We start from the raw sequence: 14,454 nt of genomic DNA, 5'->3' as shown, positions 1-14,454 counted from the left end.
GTTGCTTCCAGAGGCAGTTTGGAACTCGGTAGTATGTGTTGCAACCGAGGACAGATGATTTTTACGCGCTACACGCTTCAGCACTCGGCGGTCCCGTTCTGTGAGCTTGTGTGGCCTACCACTTCACCGCTGAGTCGTTGTTCCTCCTCAACCTTTCCACTTCACAATAACAACACTTACAGTTGACGTGTGCTCGATTTTATACACCTGTTAGCAATGGGTGTGTCTGAAATAGCCGAATCCACTAATTTATATGTCCCTTTCTTCATGATATTGTCTCTTTAAATACACCCCCTCTCTCGCTTTTTCTCTAAAACAATGTGGAAGAAAGGAGGCTGTGTTTGGAGGCTCTGTTTGGAAGCTGTGTTTGGTCAAGCCCAACAGACAGTGATTGTGATAATTTCCTCACGAGCTGAACAGAACATCCTCACGAGCTGAACAGAACATCCTCACGAGCTGAACAGAACACGGAGTCTCATACCATAGACTAGTTACGGTTGAGTTCCCTCGCTCACAAAACATATGGATGGGAGAGAGGGATGAAAGAGAGGTGGTGGGAGAGGGAGAAAAGTAGAGAGAGAGGGAGAGAGAGAGGGAGATGAACAAAGAGAGAGAGTTCGAGAAAGAGAGAGAAAGAGGGAGAGGGAGAGAGAAAGGGAGATGAACAGATAGAGGGAAAGAGAGAGAAAGAGAGAGAAAGAGAGAGAGAGAGAGTGAGCGAGGGAGAGCAAGAAAGAGCGTGAGAGAGAGAGATATGCCAGTCTGGTCATGAGGTTTCTGTTAGCGGGCTGCGGTGCTGTGGTTCTACCACTAAAGAGAGAGGAAAGCTTGGTTTGGGATAAAACCCCACCATGCCCTGGTTCTACCATTGAGGGAAAGAAAGTCGAAAGCTTGGCTTGGGATAAAACCCCACCATGCCCTGGTTCAACAGAGGGAAAGAGAGAGGAAAGCTTGGTTTGGGATAAAACCCCACCATGCCCTGGTTCAACAGCGGGAAAGAGAGAGGAAAGCTTGGCTTGGGATAAAACCCCACCATGCCCTGGTTCAACAGAGGGAAAGAGAGAGGAAAGCTTGGCTTGGGATAAAACCCCACCATGCCCTGGTTCAACAGAGGGAAAGAGAGAGGAAAGCTTGGCTTGGGATAAAACCCCACCGTGCCCTGATTCAACAGAGGGAAAGAGAGAGGAAAGCTTGGCTTGGGATAAAACCCCACCGTGCCCTGGTTCAACAGAGGGAAAGAGAGAGGAAAGCTTGGCTTGGGATAAAACCCCACCGTGCCCTGATTCAACAGAGGGAAAGAGAGAGGAAAGCTTGGCTTGGGATAAAACCCCACCGTGCCCTGATTCAACAGAGGGAAAGAGAGAGGAAAGCTTGGCTTGGGATAAAACCCCACCGTGCCCTGATTCAACAGAGGGAAAGAGAGAGGAAAGCTTGGCTTGGGATAAAACCCCACCGTGCCCTGATTCAACAGAGGGAAAGAGAGAGGAAAGCTTGGCTTGGGATAAAACCCCACCATGCCCTGGTTCAACAGAGGGAAAGAGAGAGGAAGGCTTGGGATAAAACCCCACCGTGCCCTGATTCAACAGAGGGAAAGAGAGAGGAAAGCTTGGCTTGGGATAAAACCCCACCATGCCCTGGTTCAACAGAGGGAAAGAGAGAGGAAGGCTTGGGATAAAACCCTACCATTGGCTTGTCTTGTCTTAAAGATGGAGAGGCTATTAAAGTACAACGTTTGTTGTCTTCATGAAAGGTGACTTGTTCACCCTAGAGTCAAAGCTGAACCATCTTCCCATTTTTCTGTGGTAGAGTGGTGAATTATTAAGTATATTTTAATGTCCGTGCCATCCTGTGTGTGTGATCTGAGCTCACTCAAGGGCCAACACTGGCACTAATGATGACAGATCGACAGGAAGTCCCACTGACAGTGATGCATGACTACTTCCTGTTTTGTGTGTCTCCTCTCTTCCTCTCCAAGGGGGCAGAAGTATGAGGACAGAGAGTACAGGAGCACAGGGACAGATTGTATCAGTTACTCTGTTGGCAGCAGAACCCAGTAATGACAGAGCTGGGGGTGGGGTGGGGGGAGTGGGTCCATGATACAAAGTTGAGTCCACCATGGTGCAGACCTACCGTCTCCTGACCTACTGTCTACTGTCTCATTCCATTATCAAGTCATTTTAAAACAGACAACAAATGTCAAGACAGTAGCTGATATGTACAGTTAGAATACCACTTAACACTCATTCAGGATCGAGCTGTTCAGAGTGATGGTGATGTCATCCATCTCTATAAATCCTCCCTTCCCTCTAATTGGCTGACACTTGTCACCTGATCTATCACCACCCAGTATGGCGCCAAGCGGCAGGCAGTGAAATGCTTTTGTTTGGGACAAACTTGTGTTTCTAAGCGATCCTCTGCGGCTCAGCTCTAAAGTTACACAGGCAGATCGCAGCTAGAGGCACCGCATCCAAGTACAATATTTATCCTTTGGCGGAATAGCTAATGCAGGATGCCAAAGGGATTCATTACCACACAGACAATTACCTCTAGTTCTGGCAGGATAGGCTGAGAGGCTGGGAAACCAAAGTTAGGAATGTCTTCAATGTTTCTGACCTCGTAGTAAATACCGTCTTTGCAAAGCAGCAGTCTAAATACCACTGTGTTTGTCCTGTTAACATGTAATAGCGATATCTCCTTCATTCACACACACCAGTGTGTGGCCTAGAGAGAGAAGTGAATGAGAGACAGCGGTTGTGAGGCCCAATGGCACCCTAGTTCCTATCTCAAAAGTAGGCAGTGACAGAAAGAGCAGTAGATGAGTAGAGAGAGAAGCATTCATTCAAATTGTAGGTAGGAGACAATGTTTATCCATAACCTGTGACCTGACCCAGAGTAAACTCATTTAACATAGTGCAATAAAATATACAGTACTGTAAACTGTTAATATAACTGAGGCCATGACCAGATATGCCCAGGGTAGAAGATTATGGACCCGCACTGAGTAAAGTATAAGATAAGTAAATAGATGTTAAATACAGGGATGGATGATGTCACATCATGAAAAGGCAACAATGACAGCATAGACCAGATGCAGAGAGAGAGAGAAGCACAGTGTGTTGCATTCCATGTCTGAAATGTGCTGTAAGTTGGTGGTTGAAGATATCCCTCTAGTGGTGTGGGGGCTGTGCTTTGGCAAAGTGGGTGGGGTTATATCCTGCCTGTTTGGCCCTGTCCGGGGGTATCGTCGGACGGGGCCACAGTGTCTCCCGACCCCTCCTGTCTCAGCCTCCAGTATTTATGCTGCAATAGTTTGTGTCGGGGGGCTAGGGTCAGTCTGTTATATCTGGAGTATTTCTCCTGTCTTATCAGGTGTCCTGTGTGAATTTAGTATGCTCTCTCTAATTCTCTCTCTCTTTTTCTCTTTCTTTCTCTCCTTCTTTCTCTCTCTCGTAGGACCTGAGCCCTAGGACCATGCCTCAAGACTACCTGGCCTGATGACTCCTTGCTGTCCCCAGTCCACCTGGTCATGCTGCTGCTCCAGTTTCAACTGTTCTGCCTGTGGCTAATGAACCCTGACCTGTTCACCGGACGTGCTACCTGTCCCAGACCTGCAGTCTACCCTTTACCCTCAGTCTTCTCTCTACCCTCAGTCTACCCTCTACACTCAGTCTACCCTCTACCCTCAGTCTACTCTCTACCCTTAGTCTACCTTCTATCCTCAGTCTACCCTCTACCCTCTCCTTTGAGTCCTGATTTGGACGGACCATTACTCTAATCTGCAGGGAGAGGGAGAACAGGTGGGGCAGGGAGAGGGAGAGAGAGAGAGAGAGAGAGAGAGAGAGAGAGAGAGAGAGAGACTTACCCTGGGCCCAATATCTCCTTGGTCACCCTATAGAGGACACACAAGAGGAGAACAACCATCAACACACACATTTAGCTCTAGATTTAGAACAGATGACAGCAGTGAAATTACACAGTAGTGATTCCACAGTAGGCTAGATAGTGCAAACCAAAGCCACTTGGAATCAAACCATTGCCGAACCAAGGAAATCTGGATTTCTGAATCAACTTCTAGGATGGGAGCTGGGAGAGGAGAGGACATGTGCTGAGGGTAGCTGATGCTCTGGGAGAGGAGAGGACATGTGCTGAGGGTAGCTGATGCTCTGGGAGAGGAGAGGACATGTGCTGAGGGTAGCTGATGCTCTGGGAGAGGAGAGGACATGTGCTGAGGGTAGCTGATGCTCTGATGGGATTTTGGGCTTTGTTTTCTCAACAGGGCCATCTATGGTGATTACAGAGCACCTGACAATTTTACGGAACTTTAGCATAATCTGTCATTCACCATTTTCTTATTATCAGCAGGAATAATACACAGCTGCTCCTGTGTATCGGCCTCTGAGTGACCTCTCCCTGAGGATAGGGGTCACCAGAAAACATCACTTGGCATTCTAAGTGACATTCCCGAGGATAAGGCTGATGGCTGTAATTCAGCTATAGGCACTTTAAAGTGATAGACGTCTAAGTTGGCTGATGTTTTGACCAGGGCCCAGGAGGCAGCTGGAAAAAGAACAGAGATAGCTGTCAGAGCAGCTCACAGATCACTGCACCTGTACATAGCCAATCTGTAAATAGCCCATCCAACTACCTCATCCCCATATTGTTATTTATTTTGCTCCTTTGCACCCCAGTACCGCTACTTGCACACTCATCTTCTGCACATTTATCACCCCAGTGTTTAATTTGCCATACTGTAATAATTTCGCCACTATGGCCTATTTATTGCCTTATCCCATCTCATTTGCACACACTGTATATAGACTTTCTCTATTGTATTATTGACTGTATGTTTGTTTATTCCATGTGTTACTCTGTGTTGTTGTTTGTGTCACACTGCTTTGCTTTATCTTGGCCAGGTCGCAGTTGTAAATGAGAACTTGTTCTCCACTAGCCTACTTGGTTAATAAAGGTGAAGGATATAGTGACTGTCTTCTCTTTGGAATGTACGTTGCTGTGAAGGAACGTGTTAGTCTCCCTCTGTGCTGCACATGATTTTTGTTTCATAAACCTTTAAATATAGAATTTGTTTGCTTTATCCTTGTATCCAGGATTTCCACACCTTGGGCAAATTCACGATTCCTGACAGCTTCCATAATGCTAGAGACACACAAGTCCACACAGTGCCATCTGTTTCTAACATCTTGGGCTGGACAGAGTGTGTGAGAACATCTGGCCATCATAGAGAAGAGACGGATGTGATACCAGCACGACGCTACAGCACAGATACAGGACTGTAAACCTGTTAAAGTCCTGAGGTGACTGTCACGTTTGCTCCCTCTCCGGCATCTAGGTCACCAGGCTGCTCGTTATGGTGCACACCTGTCACCATCGTTACGCGCACCTGCGCATCATCAGACTCACCTGGACTCCATCACCTCCCTGATTACCTTCCCTATATATGTCCCTCCCTTTGGTTCCTTCCCCAGGTGTTATTGTTTCTGTTCCATGTCTGCGTGCTGTTAGTGGTTCTTGTTTTGTATTATGTTCAGTTTATTTTATTAAAATACTCACTCCCTGAGCTTGCTTCCCGCCTCTCAGCGCACATCGTTACAGTGTGAGAACTGTGATGCTGCTCATATAAGATCTCTGTTCATATAGGTCAGGTCATCTATAGCCTGTTGGATAGGGGACGTGTGAAAAACTGTTTGTGGGAGGGTGATTGACAGCGTGTGTGGGTGTTTGTGTATTCTGCGTGGAATGTAAGATATAAGATGTCTGAGAACATGTGTGTCCATCTGTCAGGCAGTGTGTATGTAACAGTGTAGGTTCCGTCCCTCTCTTCGCCCCAACCTGGGCTCGAACCAGGGACCCTTGCACACATCAACCACTGACACCCACGAAGCATCGTTACCCATCGCGCCACAAAAGCCGCGGCCCTTGCAACGCAAGGGGAAACCCTACTTCAAGTCTCAGAGCGAGTGACGTCACTGATTGAAACGCTATTAGCGCGCACCACCGCTAACTAACTAGCCATTTCACATCGGTTACATGTACAATGCGTAGGATGGAATTCACAGTTACACAAAAATCCTGCATGAATACAGTACAGCTGGGAGTGAGGTAAGATTCTATATTTGAACATACCTTATCTCCCTTGGGTCCCGCTGGTCCCTGGAGGAAGAGGAGAGATATAATGGTCAGACAGGATAAATCAGTTATTATAAACCGCTTCTCATCTGTGGGTAATCAAGACCTTTCAAGTTAATAAGACAACTCTGGGGTGATCTAACTCCAACCCTAATGTTCATATCTCCTTGATTCACTACTAGCAGCTAGTGGATGGCTTTCGATAAAACAGAATCCCGCAAGGTGATTATATTGCCCCATATCCATGTCACTTACAGACATCTCCCTCGCCGTAAGTCACAGGGAGCAGGTTAATAGTTCAGTCTCTGAATGTGAGAAAGTATTAGAATGACCCAAGGGCTACGCAAACATTTAGCAACCTTCGCTAACGTTTGCCAATGGAGTAAAAAGCCTCCAGGACTCCTGTCAAGAGGTTTCTGAGGTAATGAGAGATCAAATTCAAAGTGCAAGACGTCCATTATTCCATCTCTCCCTCAGAGAAAGACTTTTCATGTAATGAAATAGAACTATGTTGTTCAGTATGGAGACCATTAGCTATTATGGCTAAATAGAAACATAGGGGTTGGCAGCCACAGCACACTGATTCTCTGCTCTGACTGAGCTAATGCTATGTGGTCATGCTGTGTGTGTTAGGGGATGATTTGACTGGTTGACTGGTTGACTGATTGAGTAGTTCCCCTATGGATAGTGGACTCATCGATGAGCTAATCCTCGCTACGGGCCATCCTCTCACCCACCTCTCAGTCACACTGAACAATTGGATGACAAGTGGCACTGCGACAGTGAACGTGGCTCATGACCGAACTACGACCACAAACCCACTGTGACGGACCATACTGGAGAAACCCACTGTGACCGCACTGGAGAGCTGTAGGGGACATCTGCTAGTAATGTCCTCCAGGTTGAGCTGGGCTCCTCACTGTGTGTGTGTGTGTGTGTGTGTGTGTGTGTGTGTGTGTGTGTGTGTGTGTGTGTGTGTGTGTAAGAGAGAGAGAAAATTACCTGGAAGGATTCCTACTACCAAAGATTCCTATTTCCAAGCTATACAGTAAATGCTCTGTCAAACAAACAACAGAAACCTGAAAACACCATCAAACTGGAACTGAGTGAGTAATGTTTAGTCTGAAGCTACTTTTAAAGCCAAGAAGAAAAATACTTTACAATGATTTATTTTACTTTATAAGGACTGAATGTTAAGTTAAGGCTACTAAGCTTGCTCGGTCAGAACATATCTGACTGCAACCTCAATTAGCACTGAGGTGTGAAGTGAGAGGTGTCAAAGCCCTTGAGCCCAACAATGGCAGGAGAGTTTCACAGCCTACCCCAACCAAAGGCAGAGGCCTTTAAAGCACCCTCCCGCTGTTCAGAGGTCATTACAATACAGTACCCTCTGGATGTAAAAAACGAGAAGGCACGAAAAGAGTACAAAAATAAGCTCCTTATGGAAAATCAGGAAACACTTTTTGCTGACTATTATAAAAATGTGAACATACGCAACTTAATCTTCCACACAGACCATCCCCTGGCATGGAGCAGTGCTATTTTAACACGCTACCCTCTGTTAAGAGGGGGGTGTTTGCGATGGGTGGAAACTCATGATATTAGACAACTGTTACGGCTTGGTAATTGTGGAGGAGGAATGAGGCGCAGGAAGCAGCGAACACAGGGTAGTGGTGTTTTTAATATACACTCACAAAAAACAAATGTTCCCACACACAGGGGAGAAAATACATGCGGCGTACAACAACGTCGACATGAACACAAGCCGTCACACAAGAAACAATCATTAATCCCGCACGAACAGGAGCGGGCCAGCTAAACTAAATAGCCCCTCTAATGGCTAATTGACCACAGGTGTCACAAAATAAAAAAAGGGAAAAGCAAAAGGGAATCGGTGGCAGCTAATAGGCCGGTGACGACGACCGCCGAGCGCCACCCGAGCAGGAGGGGGCGCCACCGTCGGTGGGAATCGTGACAGTACCCCCCTCCTGACGCGCGGCTCCCGCAGCGCGCCGACACCGGCCTCGAGGTCGACCCGGAGGGCGAGGGGCAGGGCGATCCGGACGGAGGTGGTGGAACTCCCTCAACATAGATGGGTCCAGGACGTCCGCCGCCGGCACCCAGCACCTCTCCTCCGGGCCGTACCCCTCCCAGTCCACGAGGTACTGTAGGCCCCTCGCCCGGCGTCGCGAGTCCAGAATGGCCCGTACGCTGTACGCCGGGGACCCCCCGATGTCCAGAGGGGGCGGAGGGACCTCCGGCACCTCATCTTCGTGAAGGGGACCAGCTACCACCGGCCTGAGGAGAGACACATGAAACGAGGGGTTAATACGGTAATAGGAAGGGAGTTGCAACCGATAACACACCTCGTTTATCCTCCTCAGGACTTTGAAGGGCCCCACACACTGCGGCCCCAGCTTCCGGCAGGGCACGCGGAGGGGCAGGTTCCGGGTCGAGAGCCAGACCCTGTCTCCCGGTGCGAACACGGGCGCCTCACTGCGGTGGCGGTCAGCACTCCTCTTCTGCCGCGCACTGGCCTCCTTTAGTGAGTCCTGGACGGCTCTCCAGGTCTCCTTGGAGTGCTGGACCCAGTCCTCCACCGCAGGAGCCTCGGTCTGACTCCGGTGCCATGGTGCCAGGACCGGCTGGTAACCTAACACACACTGAAAGGGTGATATGTTAGTAGAGGAGTGGCGAAGTGAGTTCTGGGCTAACTCAGCCCAGGGAATATACCTCGCCCACTCCCCTGGCCGGTCCTGGCAATACGACCTCAGGAACCTGCCCACCTCCTGGTTCACCCTCTCCGCCTGCCCATTGCTCTCGGGGTGATAACCGGAGGTCAAACTGACCGAGACCCCCAGCCGCTCCATAAACGCTCTCCAGACCCTGGATGTGAACTGGGAACCTCGATCAGAGACAATGTCCTCCGGCACCCCGTAGTGCCGGAAGACGTGGGTAAATAGGGCCTCCGCAGTCTGCAGGGCCGTAGGGAGACCGGGCAATGGGAGGAGACGGCAGGACTTAGAGAACCGATCCACAACCACCAGAATCGCCGTGTTCCCCTGAGAGGGGGGAAGATCTGTCAGGAAGTCAATGGACAGGTGCGACCATGGTCGTTGTGGAACGGGGAGGGGCTGTAACTTCCCTCTTGGTAGATGCCTAGGAGCCTTACTCTGGGCACACACCGAACAGGAAGAGACATAGGACCTCACGTCCTTAGCTAAGGTGGGCCACCAGTACTTCCCCCTTAGACTCCCCACTGTCCTCGCCTCACCAGGATGACCCGCAGTAGGTAGCGTGTGCGCCCACCGAATCAAACGATCACGAACACCGAGCGGCACATACATGCGCCCCACGGGCACCTGCGCAGGCGCAGGTTCCAACACCAATGCCCGCTCGATGTCCGCGTCCACCTCCCATACCACAGGTGCCACCAGCCTAGACGCTGGAATGATGGGAGTTGGATCGATGGGCCGGTCCTCCGTGTCATAGAGACGGGACAGCGCGTCGGCCTTAGTATTTAGGGAACCCGGTCTATAGGAGATGGTAAACCTAAACCGGGCGAAGAACATGGCCCACCTCGCCTGACGTGGATTCAGTCTCCTCGCTGCCCGGATGTACTCCAGGTTTCGGTGGTCGGTCCAGATGAGAAAGGGGTGTTTAGCCCCCTCAAGCCAGTGCCGCCACACCCTCAAAGCTTTAACCACTGCTAGCAACTCCCTGTCCCCCACATCGTAGTTACGCTCCGCCGAACTGAGCTTCTTCGAAAAGAAAGCGCAGGGGCGGAGTTTCAATGGCGCACCCGAGCGCTGTGATAGCACGGCACCCACCCCAGCCTCGGATGCGTCCACCTCCACTACGAACGCTAAAGACGGGTCCGGGTGCGCCAACACGGGTGCGTCGGTGAACAGCGTCTTCAATTTCTTGAAGGCTCCGTCCGCCTCCGTCGACCATCGCAAACGCACCGGCCCCCCCTTCAGCAGTGAGGTAATGGGAGCCGCTACCTGGCCAAAACCCCGGATAAACCTCCGGTAGTAATTGGCAAAGCCTAAAAACCGCTGCACCTCCTTCACCGTGGTTGGAGTCGGCCAATTACGCACGGCCTTAACGCGGTCACACTCCATCACCACCCCCGTGGTGGAAATGCGATAACCCAGAAAGGAGACGGCTCGTTTGGAAAACTCACACTTCTCAGCCTTAACGTATAGGTCATGCTTCAGCAGTCTACCAAGCACCTTGCGCACCAGGGACACATGCGCGGAGCGGGTGGCGGAATATATCAGAATGTCATCGATATATACAATCACGCCCTGCCCGTGCAGGTCCCTGAGAATCTCGTCAACAAAGGATTGAAAGACGGCTGGAGCATTTTTCAACCCATACGGCATGACGAGGTACTCATAATGGCCCGATGTGGTACTAAAGGCGGTTTTCCACTCGTCTCCCTTCTTGATACGCACCAGGTTATACGCGCTCCTGAGATCCAGTTTTGTGAAGAACTGCGCTCCGTGAAATGATTCCACCGCCGTAGCGATGAGAGGTAGTGGGTAACTAAACCCCACCGTAATAGCGTTTAGACCTCGGTAATCAATGCACGGACGCAGACCTCCCTCCTTTTTCTTCACAAAAAAGAAACTCGAGGAAGCGGGTGAGATGGAGGGCCGAATGTACCCCTGTCCCAGGGATTCCGTGACATATGTCTCCATAGCCGCCGTCTCCTCCTGTGACAAGGGGTACACGTGACTCCTGGGAAGCGCAGCGTTAACCTGGAGATCTATCGCACAATCCCCCTGTCGATGAGGTGGTAATTTAGTCGCCCTCTTTTTACAAAAAGCGATCGCCAAATCGGCGTATTCGGGGGGAATGCGCACGGTGGACACCTGGTCTGGACTCTCCACCGACGTGGCACCTATGGAAACTCCTAGACACCTACCTGAACACTCCTCTGACCACCCCTGGAGAACCCCCTGTTTCCACGAAATACGGGGATTGTGACCAGCCAGCCAGGGGACCCCCAGCACCACCGGAAACGCAGGCGAGTCAATAAGGAAAAAACGAATGCGTTCCTTATGATTCCCCAGCGTTACCATGTCCAGTGGCACCGTAGACTCCCTGACTAGCCCTGACCCTAATGGTCGGCTATCTAGGGAGTGCACGGGGAAAGGGGAATCTATCGGCACCCGCGGAATGCCCAGCTTAATGGCAAGTCCACGGTCCATAAAATTCCCAGCTGCGCCTGAATCGACTAGCGCCCTATGCTGGGAAGAGGGAAAAAATTTAGTAAACAAAACAGGTAAAAACACATGACCAACAGGGGGTTCTGGGTGAATCTGGTGCTGACTCACCTGAGGTAACCGAGAAGTGTTCTGCCTACCATCTCGACTCCCAGACTGGCTCCTCCGGCACCGGTCGGCCGTGTGTCCTCTCCGACCACAGCTGGTGCAGGAGGAGCCACCTCCTCCGGTGCCCCTTGGCACGGCCCCCCCTACCTCCATAGGGGTAGGGGCGGGGGTGCACGGGGGTGGAACGGGCAGGACCCTCTCCGAACGCCCGCGGGCAGCCAGCAAGTTGTCCAGTCGTATGGACATATCTATCAGTTCGTCCAGGGACAGAGCTGTGTCCCGACAGGCCAGCTCCCTGCGGACGTCCGCCCGGAGACTGCAGCGGTAGTGGTCTATGAGGGCCCTGTCGTTCCACCCCGCCCCAGCAGCCAAGGTCCTGAAGTCCAGCGCGAAGTCCTGGGCACTCCTCGTCTCCTGCCTGAGGTGGAACAGCCGTTCACCCGCCGCTCTTCCTTCCGGAGGGTGGTCGAACACGGCCCGAAAGCGGCGGGTGAACTCCGGGTAGTGGTCCCTCGCCGAGTCTGGACCGTTCCAGACCGCATTAGCCCACTCCAGAGCTCTGCCCGTCAGGCAGGAAACGAGGGCACCCACGCTCTCCTCCCCCGTGGGAGCAGGTCTGACGGTGGCCAGGTACAGCTCAAGCTGGAGCAAAAACCCCTGGCACCCAGCCGCCGCCCCATCGTACTCCCTCGGGAGCGCCAGACGAAGCGCGCCAGAGCCAGACGTCATGGGAGGCGAAGATGGCTGTATCGGGGGAGGTGGAGGTGGAGAGAGGATACCACTTCTCTCCCATCTGTCCATCCTCTCCATCATCTGGTCCATTGCCGATCCGATGCGATGGAGGACTGTCGTGTGGTGGAGTACGCGTTCCTCCATCGAGGGCAGAGGAGTGGCCGCTGCTCCCGCTGATTCCATGCCTTCTATCGTGGTGCGGGATTCTGTTACGGCTTGGTAATTGTGGAGGAGGAATGAGGCGCAGGAAGCAGCGAACACAGGGTAGTGGTGTTTTTAATATACACTCACAAAAAACAAATGTTCCCACACACAGGGGAGAAAATACATGCGGCGTACAACAACGTCGACATGAACACAAGCCGTCACACAAGAAACAATCATTAATCCCGCACGAACAGGAGCGGGCCAGCTAAACTAAATAGCCCCTCTAATGGCTAATTGACCACAGGTGTCACAAAATAAAAAAAGGGAAAAGCAAAAGGGAATCGGTGGCAGCTAATAGGCCGGTGACGACGACCGCCGAGCGCCACCCGAGCAGGAGGGGGCGCCACCGTCGGTGGGAATCGTGACAACAACGAGGACTCTGAGTCAGCGAATGTAAACCTTTGTTTGTTTCTTTGTTTGTTTAACATTTATTTAACTAGGCAAGTCAGTTAAGAATAAATTCTTATTTACAATGACGGCCTACTCCAACCAAACCCTAACCCGGACGACGCTGGGCCAATTGTGCGCCGCCCTATGGGACTCCCAATCACGGCCGGTTGTGATACAGCCTGGAATCAAACCAGGGTCTGTAGTGATGCCTCTAGCACTGAGATACAGTGCCTTAGACTGCTGCACCGCTCGGGAGCCCCATAATAACACACACAGGCACAAATGGCCTGAGAACACAGCAGGAAAGGGTGGCCACAGCACTCAAGGGAGTGATTGAAAAAGCTTCTTCTATTGTACTTTCCCCAACGCACAAGTGATTTTCTCCACCCCTTCCTTGATGCTGGTAAACACAAGTGTTATACAAGGCAGCAGTGCAAACCTTAGCCAAGACCCTAAAGGACATCGCCCTCAACCGCAGCCCCAACACCCTACACAGGAGCAACAGATCAACAGACACCCCGCCCAGACCAGCGAGACTCTCCCAGACCTGCGGGACCCCCCCCATCCACACCCGCACCCCAACCAATCAACACCCCCCCAAGTCAACCATGTACTAGTCAGTGGCGACCTAAATGCCAGAACTGGACAAGAACCTGACATGTACACACCCACAGCACACAGGGGGATAAACACCTACCTGGAGGTGACAGCATTCCCTCCCCCATATCACCCCATAGACACAACTACGACAACATAACCAACAATAACGGGTCACAACTCCTGCAGCTCTGTCAGACGCTGGGTATGTACATAGTCAATGGTAGGCTGGGAGGGGACTCCTATGGTAGGTACACCTATAGCTCATATCTTGGCAGTAGTACTGTAGACTACTTTATCACTGACCTCAACCCAGAGTCTCTCAGAGCGTTCACAGTCAGCCCACTGACACCCCTATCAGATCACAGCAAAATCACAGTCTACTTGAACAGAGCAATACTCAATCATGAGGCATCAAAGCCAAAGGAACTGAATAATATTAAGAAATGCTATAGATGGAAGGAATATAGTTTTGAAACTTACCAAAACACAATTAAACACAATGTCAAACCGAAAACCAAAGAAAATGAACAACAATGACAAATGGTTTGATGAAGAATGCAACCTAAGAAAGAAACCTATCCAACCAAATACATAGAGACGCAGAAAACCTGAGCTTACGCCTTCACTATGGTGGATCACTAAAACAATACAGAAATACACCACAGAAAAGAAGGAACAGCACGTCAGAAATCAGCTCAATGTAATTGAAGAATCCATAGAATCTAACCACTTCTGGGAAAATTGGAAAACACTAAACAAACAACAACACGAAGAGTTATATATCTAAAACGGAGATGTATGGGTAAACCACTTCTCCAATCTTTTTGGCCCTATAACAAAGAACAAACAACAAAAACATATACATGATCAAATACAAATCTTAGAATCATAAAGACTACCAGAACTCACTGGATTCTCCAATGACATTTAATGAACTACAGGACAAAACGCAAACCCTCCAACCCAAAAAGGCCTGTGGTGTTGATGGTATCCTTAATGAAATGATCAAATATACAGACCACAAATTTCAATTGGCTAT

The 14,454-nt window shown here is 50.5% G+C and overlaps 1 protein-coding gene across 1 annotated transcript in view; it reads right to left on the bottom strand.

Annotated features, from left to right (window-relative positions):
• Positions 1-14,454, bottom strand: part of LOC106611943 (uncharacterized) — a 72,532-nt gene that overhangs the window by 39,318 nt on the left and 18,760 nt on the right. The window contains exons 4-5 of the mRNA XM_082955965.1: positions 6,142-6,168; positions 3,863-3,889 (exon numbers count right to left, since the gene is read on the bottom strand). Of these exons, the coding sequence (XP_082812091.1) occupies positions 3,863-3,889; positions 6,142-6,168 (54 nt within the window). The remainder of the gene's footprint in view (positions 1-3,862; positions 3,890-6,141; positions 6,169-14,454) is intronic.

This window comes from Salmo salar, chromosome 09 (genome assembly GCF_965601325.2).
Source record: "Salmo salar chromosome 09, fSalSal1, whole genome shotgun sequence".
NCBI lineage: Eukaryota > Metazoa > Chordata > Actinopteri > Salmoniformes > Salmonidae > Salmo > Salmo salar.
The sequence above is the reverse complement of the archived record's forward strand: the minus strand, read 5'-3'. Positions and strand labels throughout refer to the sequence as shown.